Consider the following 10652-nt stretch of genomic DNA (forward strand, 5'->3'; position numbering starts at 1 on the left):
CGCCCCCCCTTCAAAAAAAAAATACGACGCCCCGCACAGCACAGCACCGCACCGCACCGCAGCGAAATTCTAAATTTAAATTTACTGGCGTTTATTACTGATCCAGTTAAGTAACCGCGGCAATCCGCGTATACAATGACATCTTCCGGATCTCCTCCGTGGTTTAATGATATTAAACTAGTGGGTGTTTTCAAGGAATATCTTAATTTCATTGAGAGTAGAAGTAGTAGGCCAGCGGTGCGGTGAAGGTTGGTGGCCGGCGGGCCCCGCCGACAATCACCCGCCCCGCCACGTCGGAGCCCACGAGCAGAACGTTACGCGAAAGAGAAAAAGAAAAGAAAAGAAAAAAAAGAAAAGAAAAAAAAAGCGGATGAGACGGGGAGATGCCCGGGCCCGCGCGTGGGCCCCGCCCGCCCCCCACTGCCTGCCTGGAGACTTTCCCTCGTGCCCTTTTAACCCACCCGCAGCGACCGGTGCGCGCAGGCGCCACGTCAGCCGGGTGAAACCCTCCGCACTGTCCAGATCAGGCCCATCCACGCGTGGTGGTCCCCCGGGCCAAAGCCGATCGATGGCGTAGCGCCACTTCTTTATTCTTTTCCTACTTGCTTTATTTATTTTGCGTGGAGTGTTAAGTTTTTTACTAGAGGATAAAAAAATTGGTTGGGGAAGGGAACAAATGGGCGGGGCGTGGCGCCATCACCCACCCACCCACCTGCTATAGCCCGTGGACGGTTCGGGGACTCACCCCGCTCGGCTGCCCCGCCACGTGTCGGCCATCGGGCCATGCTTGTTGCGTAAGGAAGCGTCCACGAGATTTTATCGCGTGTTCCGTTGGGTGCTGGGCGGTGGGGGCGGCCACGGTGGCAGGCGCGGGGGCGGGGCCGTCGGATGCGTGGGGCGGATCCTGGCCGTCGGATGCGGGCATGGGCAGCGACAAAAAGAGGATGAGGCCTAGAAAGCGAGCCACAAGGGGAGGGGAGGAGGCCACACCAGACCAGAGAAGCAGCAGCCATTTCCTTCCAGCCGAGGGAGACGAGACGAGAGGAGAGCACTCTTCCCTCTAGGAGAGGAGTAGCATCGTGAGAGAGAGGGAGAGGGAGGAGATACTCGTGAGCGCGAGGGGAAGGAGAAGGACAAGGAGGGCGGGCTCTCTCGCTCTCTCCCGCTGCCTTGTCGAGGCGGTTGGTGCGTGGATCTGCGCGGCGGCGGCGGTGCCTGCCGGACGCCGGCGACTAGGCGGGGAGATCGGAGGCGCATGCCTCAGATCTGACATGGAGCGGATCCGGGAAGGAAGGAGGGCCGCACTGGCCATGTCCGGCGGGGCGCCTCCGCCGCGGCGCCGGCTCAGGAGCAACGGCGGCGGCGTCTCCGGCGGCGCGGGGCCGAGGGACTCGCCTCGGTCCGAGAGGAGGCGGGGGGACCGCCTCATGCTCAACGGCAACGGCCGCGACGACGGCGACGACACCTCCGACGACAGCCTCGGCGACGACGACGACGACCCCGACGAGGAGCTCGCCGCCTCCGCGCCCAGGTTCCCGTCGGTGCAGCGCCGGTCACCCAGCACGGCGCCTCCGCCGTCCCCGCCACAGCCTGGCGCCGCGCACCATCACAGCAGCAGCAGCAGCGGCGGCGGCGGCGGCGGTTACAACAACCACCACCACCACGGCCCGCAGTCGATGCACCGGAAGGGGGGCTCCAATCCCAAGGGCCCCATAGTGTGGAAGGCCGCCGACGAAATGATCGGCGTTCCAGTCCCGAGGAAGGCGCGCTCAGGTATGCTATGCACCGCAAAACAAGCAAATTTCCACCCTTGTTGCCGCTTCTCTTTCCCTGATCTCGACGGCGTTCCTCGTGTTTTCCGCAGCTTCTACCAAGAGGTCTTCGCACGAGTGGACAGGCCCCGGCGGTGGGAGCGGCGGCGGCGCCGCTGTAGACGGCTCGCAGATCCAGCGGCCTTCTTCACGGCCGATCTCGCCGGCTTCCACATCGGCCACCGCCCCTGCTCGGAAAAAGCTGGTGCGTTTTTCAGGCCGACACAATCCATCTCCCCTCATGATTCCTTAAACTCTTGCCCTTACTGATTTCCCTCTCTCCGGTGTCTCGCAGAAAACACTTGGCGGCGGTGGGAGCAGCGGCGGTTCTGGGCCTGTACCGAAGCAGCGGCCGTCGCCGGCTTCAGCTCCTTCGGCAGCCCCGCCTCAGCCGCCACCAGCAAAGATTTCCAAGTCGCCATCGTTCATTCAGGAGGAGATCGAGGTCGCCGAGGTGCTATTTGGCCTGACGCGGCAGTTCCCCTGCCCTCCCAAGCAGGAGAACATGAACCACAAGCCGGAGCCCAAGGACGCGCCGGAGGCCAAGTCCGGGAACTCTTCGCCGGCTCCGTCGTCATCTGTCGTCCGGCCGGCAGATTCAGCCTCTCTCACCACTATAGGTGGGCAGCTCGTCAATTTTGATCTTACAATGATTTTTTGTTGCTAATTTTGGTTTTGTGGGTCTAATAAGCTTCCTCACTGCTTTTGCCAGCCCCAAAGAGGAAGCGGCCACGGCTCGCCAAGTACGACAACGAGAACCGCCCGGCGAGCCCAGCAAAACCGGACACGGCAGAGCCGCCCGCAAGGCCGGAAGTGCTTCCGGTGGCAAGATCAGATGCGAAGCCGTCCGTGTCGGCTGTGGCCGAAAGTGTCGCCAGCACCGCCGCCGCCGCCGCCACCGCTGGCGCGCAGCAGGAGGCTACCCGGGAGCCAGAGAAGAGGGAGGACCACAGAGGAAGAGATCCAGAGCTCCGGGCCAGTGAATCAGATCGACGGGATCCCGGGCCCGAGAGCAGCCGGGCCGAGCCGCCGGCAGCAGCAGTCAAGCCCGACGGCGAGGCTGCTGCGCCGGTCGGCTCTGAGGCCAGGAATGGGGAGGCCACCACCGCGACAAAGAGGTGGGCCATTTGGATTTTTTATATTATTGGTGTTGTGATAACCATTATTGCCTTTGGATTGTGCCGATCTGATTAGTATATTCACGATTTCGCGTGAATTGTTTTATTTTTTTATCAGTGAGCTGGCATCCGATGGCGCTCGGCAAGAAAAGTTTTGCATTGATCTCATGGTGGGTATATGCTTTCATGTGTGTGGTTGAATTGGTCTTGCGGAATTTGCTGGGCAAAGATTGAAAACGACAATTTTTTGCCGCAACTGTTGATTGGCTTTTTTGTTTTCTTTTCAGCCCTTTTTTCATCTCACCTTTTTCTCTCCCCTTGTGCTTGTTCCAGGCTCCCCCTCCTGGGAAGCTATCTCCTGATAGAGATGGCTCTTCCGACCCTGATGCGGATAAGAAGGGATTGGATTCTGAGATGGACGTGGTGGGTGCCTCTGTCTGCTTCAGTTTCACCAATTCTGTTGATTGACCTCCTTAGCGGCTGGAGCATTGGATGTTTGATTCTGATCGGTCCATTTGTTGTTCATCTTTTGCTGGGATTTCAGGCCGGGAGAGGAAATTCTGAAAAGAAAGATGGCGAGAGGACCCGGAGAGGCCTGGAGATCAATCTGGAGGACGAGAAGGCGCAAAGGATTCCGGCGGAGGAGCTTGCTCCAAAGAAGCTCACTCTGCAGCTTGATTTGGAGAAGCCCAGCCAAGGGGACGAAAAGTCGCCATCTGAGCGCAGACAGCCGCCATTGCCGCCACCGCAGCAGCAGCAGCACAAGCCCTCAAAGTCCGAGGTCAAGCATGAGAAATCACGTAAGAATTTCGCCTGGTTCTTCCCCATTTTCTCACTGCTTTTGTAAAAGGTGATTCTTTGTTGACTTGGGTTTTTCCTCATCTGGCAGCTCTACCTGCTGCTTTACCCCCTATGCCAATGACCGTAGGCGGCTGGATGGGGACTTTCCCACCTTTTAGGTGAGTTTTCACTGCTGTTCGATGTTTTACACGCACTCTTGCTCCCTGAAGGATTTGTGGTCTAAAATCTGTTGTTTCTTACCTTGGCAGTTACATTGCTCCTGTTCCTGGACTATCAGCTCCTGGGCTTCATCATCCTATGGACATCAAGCCAGGGACTTCTGCTGGATTACAGGTTCGCTTTCTCACTTAAGCTATGGTGTGGTTTCTGTCTTTGGAGTGAATTTCTTTGCCAAGTCTAAAGGTTTCCTATATTGCAGCATCCTGCATTGCCTCCACTGCCAGTACGCCCCAAGCGCTGCGCTACACATTGTTACATCGCACAGCAGATCCAATACCACCAGCGAATTACAAAGATGAACTCTTTCTGGCCCACAACAGCGGCTGCCGCTGCTGCTGCCGCCGCCACAAGATCTGCACCATTCTTTGGTCCAAGAGGACCATTCAACATGGGCGTCGTTCCACCTGCGGAGGCTGCCTCCCTTCTCGCGAACCCAATGCAGGGGAGCTACCCTGTTCGGGCACACGCCCCGCTGCAAGAAACTAAGGCTCCTTCAATGGTGCCTTCTCCTTTCCAGGGGAGCCTCTCCAAGGATAAAGCGGCATCCAGCAGTGCCAGTGTTGCTGAATCAAACCAAAGGAAGCAACCTCCAGCTCTTGAAGCGCAGCAGTCCTCTCCCATGCCACCAAACATGATGGTATGCTTGTCGTGGATTTATGCTATTCATTACTAGTATTTCTTATGGTTCTTTTTGGTAATTTTTTCCTTATATAATTTCCCGTGCACCCTTTGTTTTTTACAGCAAGCGCCAACATTCATCTTTCCATTCAACCAACATGCTGCAGCAGTAGCAGCTGCAACTGCCGCTGCCAATCGAATGGGAGATACAAAATCTTCTGGCACCAGCAGTGCGATGCCGTCATCTGCCACTGCCCACGCTTCAGCAGCACACGCTGGCGCATCGGCCATGAACTTGAGCTTTGCCAACTTGCAGCCGGGTGATGCCCAGTTCTTGGCCATCTTACAGAACGGCTACCCATTCCAGCTCGCTGCTGCTCATGCTGGAGGAGCTCCATCATATCGAGGCATGGCACCACCAGGCCCAGGTGTACCGTATTTCAACGGGCATGTCTACTCTCCCCACATGTTGAACCCATCACAGCAGCAAGGTACGCAGCAACAAAATCATCAGAAAAACTCAATGCCAAGCTTGTCTGGTTCCTCTCAGAAGCATCAGCCACAACAATCACAAGGGTTGCTGGGATATGCACCAAATGCTAATGCTGCTGCTGCCGCTGCCGCAGCTGCCGCAGCAGCCGCTGCCAACAGTTCCCAGAGCTATTCGAGCGGCAACCAGCGTCCTGTTCTTCTACATGGCCTCGCTCACCGACAGGATCCAGACAAGACTCTGCAAGATGGCCAGTCAAGTGATGACAAGTCTTCACACCATCAGAAGGGTGGGCATGAACATAATTTTGCTATTCCAATGCATCTTCCAAATTTTGCGTTGATGCCATCTGCTGGGAATCAGAGTGAGAAGAAATCGAATGATCACCACCAGCAGCCACCAACCAGTCGAGGCCAGGGGGTTCGAATTGATCTTGCTTCATCTCAGCCTTTTGTGATGCCCTTTGGTTCCATTGGCGCTCCTGGTTCTGCTCCAAATGGTCTTGACTTCTCGTCATTGGCACAGAACCATGCGCTTTTCCAGAGCCATCAAGAAGCAGGCCGGCATGGTTACCCTCAGCTCAATTTTGCTTCAGCCCAGTCTGTTCAAGGTGCACAGCATAAACCCCAGCATCAAAATGCTGCAGAAGCTAAATCTGTGGCTGGGGATTCATCTTCAACGCCAAGTGCTGGAGATAATGAGAGAAAGAAATCTGCATCTGCAAAGTACCCGAGTGATTCACAGCAGCATTCTCTTTCTTTCTCTAAGCCAGAAAACAAGTCTTTTATGCACCCTTTCCTTGGTAGCAGTGCTAATGAGCCCTCAGTCCGCACTTTGAGCCTTATTGGTGCGGAATCTTCGAATGCCTTTGGGTTAGGCAGCAGCAAATCTTCAAGTGCTTCTACTGCAGCAGCTACGTCAGCTGCAGCCCCATCTGCACCGACCATGTCCCAGCAGCAGCAACAGCAGCAAATTCAGCTGCAGCTGCACCAACACCATCAGCACCAGATGCAGCAACAATTCCAGCAGCAGCAACTCCAACAGCAGCAGCAACAGCAGCAACTCCAGCAGCAGCAGCAACAGCAGCAACTCCAGCAGCAGCAGCAACAGCAGCAGCAGCAACAACAACAGCAGCAGCACCAGCAACATATGTTACAGCTTCAGAAACAGCAGCAGCAACAGCAATTGTTTCAAAATCATCTGAACTCTCGCCCCAGGTCTGCTGCTCCGAGTAATGCAAGTGGATACTCTGACCGTTTGAGTGCGACGAACTTCCAGAATTTAATGTATCCATCAAGCGCTTCTCAAGGCGGAGTTCCTGGTCAATCACCTCAATTGAAGGCATCGTCGTCGATGAGAGTGTCAGCTCCACCTTCAGCTGCTTCTGTCCCTGCTGCATCCTCGCCTTCTAATTTGATTATGATGAAGAACAGTGGTCTCCATCAACAAGCAAAAGCTCTGCAGGCTCTCTCCACCCCGAATCACCAGTCACAAAGCATGAGTTCGTCGAAGATTGGCCACTCCCTTACTAATCTTTCTACTGGAGGAGCAGGGGACCTATCTCGATCTTCAAATGCTCCGGTTGCTTCTGGTTCGCCATCTAACTCGGTCTCCAAAAGTACTGGTGGTAGCCCACCTGCATCTGGAAGTGCGAAGGGTGGCCAGCCAGTTGTCCAATTGTCATCACCTCAACAACATGCAGCAAAGAACTCTCCTTCAACTTCTGGATCCAAGTCGGCTTCAACAAATCCCTACAGCAGTATGCCTATGCCATCGATCCTTGGTCAGCAACCAAACATGGCTCACTCTGGTGGTAAGCAGCAGTCACATGGACCCTCATTGAAACAACAGCAGGCGTTCCCACAAGGCCATGGCCACGGCCATTTCTTCATCTCCAATGCCTTTGCGCCACAAGGTCCGCCTCAGCATGTAAATGCTGGAGCTGGTGCTGGCCTCTACCAAAAGCGCTCGGCTGACAAGACGCAGCAGCAGCAGCAGCAGCAGCAGAATGCTGTCTCTGGTTCGTCTGCGATGCTCTCTCTTGGTTCCATGTCGATGTCCACATCTGCGGTTCCAGCCGATGCGGGGAAGGCTCATAGTGCAGCTGGCAGTAACATGAAGGCCAATCTTCATCCAGCGCCTGGTGGTTTTATGCACCTTGCGACAGCGGGGCAATCTGCGAGTGGTTCGCCTCACTCTCACCTTTCAGCGGCACAATTGACGTTTTCAATGCCAATGCCCGTAAAGCCTACCAGTGATCAGAAGCCTGCTGCTGGTAATGGACCTCTATCCATACTTGTTTCCCCTGCAGACGTTGTTCCATGTACCGCCACCATATAACTTGACTCAGTTGTTTCGACTAACATAAAACCCTTGTGTTTGTCAGGTAAGTAAAGGACCTAGACGCCAGAGCATGGGGATGCTGCTAATCTGAGTCGGCGAGCTAACTGCTAATTCTGTCGGAAGCTCGGCGCGCGGAAGAAGCGATTGCATGGCAAGAGGCATAGCTGCGAGAGCCGGATCGTCGACGAGGAGGATGATGCACCCATTCCATCCATTCAGGGGCTCTGGCAAATCTGTGGAGTAAAACTGTGGAACGGCTGGCTGATGGGAGTGATACTTGTGTGTAGTAGGTTATCCTCCCATGGTGGAAAGCTGGAGGTGCATAGAAACCCCTTTTTTTAGCAGTTTTATGCAAGATTGTCAAAAGCTGGTCTCTCTCTGAACTTCTCCCCTCCCCTCTCCTCTCCTCGAAGTGCTGCTCTGCTCTGGTCTGGTCTCTTTAGATTTGTTCCTTTTGTTGTTGTCTTAACTGAAGGAAGAAGGTTTAATTAGAATGCAGGTCAAGGGAAACTTTTGTGATGCTGCTGCTCTTGCCTTCCTCTTTTCTTTCTTTCTTTCTGTGTTTCTTTCCTTTTTTTTTCTCCATGTGTTTTGTCAATACTCAGATCTGCTTGGATTGTTTTAGAAACAATTTGGGGCAGAGAGGGAAATATCTCTCAAGGAGTAGGAGTAGTAGTAGTAGTATGTTGGATTGTTTTAGAAACAACTGGGGCGGAGGCAGAGAGGCAGATAAGTAGTACTAGTAGTTGTTGCATAGCATAGCATGAGAGTGACCATGACCTGCCTTTTGGGTGTGTGCGTTGTAATTAGCTAGGTAGCCTTGTAGAAGAAATGAATCAATCAAGGCGGTGGATGGATGGATGGATAATCTTGTTAAGATAGCAAAGCAGAGTAATTCTGGCCTGTGTGATGACTCGGCACTGCAGTGCTCACTCATCCGAAAGTGCTACTCTTTCCGGTGCGCAGTCCGGCACGCCACTCTTCCACTCCGCCATTTGTTAACTTGCCCGGACGGACGGACGGACGCGTGCTGCCGCTATCTTCTTCCTAATCGTACCAATCTTCTATTTATATCTAATCTATCTATCTATCTATCTATGACACTGGGGCTGGATGATGATGATCTCATTCACATGGATCGCTCTCGGCCATCACACGTGTCCGGCCTAACAGCCACCCGACGTGCAGGCTAAAAAGTAAAGTATCTGGAAAATTTTGCCTTGGCCGGGGGACATCGCTTTCCTTTCGCTTGGCGCAATGGCATGGCGTTCCCTCCCTTTCCTGTCCGGAGTGGGTCTGCGCGCACGCACGCACGCACGGAGCCTTTGTCCAGATGCACCGCCCCGGTTGTTGGTGACATGTGATTAATCGCGTGCTGGATTGATTGTTTGTTTGTTTGGGTTAACCTGGCCTTTGCCTTTCTTTCCGGCACGCACTCATGGCTCATCCGTCCATGGGATGCCATGCAGTAGGAGTAGGAGTACTGGTGGTAGTACTACTACCTCGCTGCGATATCGTGTGCATACACACATCAGGTGGCCCCATGGCCTGTCATTATTGCCAAAAACTCTTGTCTTTGATTGGGACGGGGAGAGAGGTGCGCCAGTGCTTGTTCTGTGCGTCCAGTTGTTGTTTTCGTCAGTAAAATCTGGTGTCCCTGTCGCCGTCGTGACGTAGCACCGCCAGGCTGTTCTGCGAGTCGCCAGAGTTTACCGGCAACTGGATTTGCATGCCCACGCCGTTTGCGCGCTACGTGCGCCGGTCACAAGCGCCTGGGCTGGGTGGGCCACCCGTGCTCGCGCTGTGAACCTTGGGCGGGGCGGTGGAACTCCGGTGGGCGAAAACGGCGAATGCTTGTTTGGTGATCGTCGGCTTCAGATACGATCTACGGTCCAAGTAGGCAAAAAGCGTGGAGATGGGAAAAGATGCAGGATTGAGCGTCCCCGAGAAGTGTTTGATAGCACATGAGAAGGCAAAGGAATTCTACCAAGAGGTTTGAGTGCACTAAAATTTCCTCCAACGTAGAGTATGAGTGAATCATAGGGATTTCAATCACGTGAATCGAACGACCAATGCAGGAAAGTTTTTAAAGGATCCAAATCTTTTGAAAATCCTACAAATTTCATTTGAATCAAAGGAGCTCTCAAGGAAATAGAGGCGGTATGGTTCGCACATGTCTGTTCAAGGATATTGGGAGATCTAGATCTCCGCGAGTGACGCTGCCGAACGAAGAGACTACCTGACTAATAAAAAATGCTACACATAGAAGGGAACTACCAATTGAGGATACGATGAACATCCTTACTCTTCCAGGAAGAAGAAAGGAACTAACTAAGCAATTTACAATCTCTTAGAATTTACATATAGAGGAGGCATCACTGTCATGTTACCAGCCATCAGACCAATAGGGATAGATTTTAGGAAAAGAGAGTGGGAGAGGAGACCCCAAGGTGTGAGAGGATTGAGTGGTCCAAGAGGATGTTATGTTGGGTGGGGTATCCAACAAGAGGACTCATATGTATGTGAAGAGTGACCCTCCACTGTGGCCAAACATCCCTCCGACATCAGCCACTCGATCTCTATTATCGATGCCCCGTCTATTCTATTCTACAAACCCTCCAACTCCCCATCATCCACCCTCCCCTCCCAACCCCACTTAGAACCTCGGTACATACGAGCTTTCAATTCGGATCTAAGATATTCTTTTCACTTTCAACTCGCTTTCTATAAAAACAGTAGACATAACAACTTTAACCAATGTTTCTTGCTTAGATCTATAACTTTGCTTTCGGCACTTACCTCGAAATAATCCCCAGGGTCATGAAGTGGGATCATACCATCGGTGCTTACATCTAAAACTTTGAATCTCTCAATCACCTGGAAATAACCCTCACGGCCATGAAGAGGAAGGACACCATCGATCCTTCGATATAGAACTTTGAATGCGACAATCACCTGGAAATAACCCTCACGACCATGAAGAGGAAGGACACCATCGATGCTTGGATATAGAACTTTGAATCTGGCAATCACTTGGAAAGAACCCCCACTATCATGAAGAGGAAGAACAACATTATTGGAAATTCAGTTAATAGTTGTTTTGAAGAAATCTCTAAACTATAAACTATGATGCTTAGATCTAGAACTATGAATCCGGCAATCACCTGGAAATAACCCTCGCGGTCATGGAGAGGGAGGACACCATTGATGCTTAGATCTAGAACTTTGAGTCCAGCAATCACCTGGAAATAA

The 10652-nt window shown here is 53.0% G+C and overlaps 1 protein-coding gene across 2 annotated transcripts; it reads left to right on the forward strand.

The window, feature by feature from the left end:
- Nucleotides 1–971: 971 nt before the first annotated feature.
- Nucleotides 972–8261, forward strand: LOC123188194 (protein TIME FOR COFFEE). Of its 2 annotated transcripts, XM_044600232.1 has the most exons (12): nt 972–1773; nt 1865–2016; nt 2107–2431; nt 2524–2929; nt 3048–3099; nt 3263–3352; nt 3474–3729; nt 3819–3888; nt 3979–4063; nt 4149–4586; nt 4692–7332; nt 7444–8261. In XM_044600232.1, exons 1-12 carry the CDS (start codon nt 1272–1274, stop codon nt 7449–7451), a joined length of 5025 nt encoding a protein of 1674 aa, XP_044456167.1. In that variant the 5' UTR covers nt 972–1271; the 3' UTR covers nt 7452–8261. The 2 variants fall into 2 exon arrangements, with proteins under 2 accessions (XP_044456167.1, XP_044456166.1); XM_044600231.1 differs by lacking the exon at nt 7444–8261 and having other exon boundaries at nt 4692–7397.
- The last annotated feature ends 2391 nt before the right edge of the window (nt 8262–10652 follow it).

This window comes from Triticum aestivum, chromosome 2A (genome assembly GCF_018294505.1).
Source record: "Triticum aestivum cultivar Chinese Spring chromosome 2A, IWGSC CS RefSeq v2.1, whole genome shotgun sequence".
Classification (NCBI taxonomy): Eukaryota; Viridiplantae; Streptophyta; class Magnoliopsida; order Poales; family Poaceae; genus Triticum; species Triticum aestivum.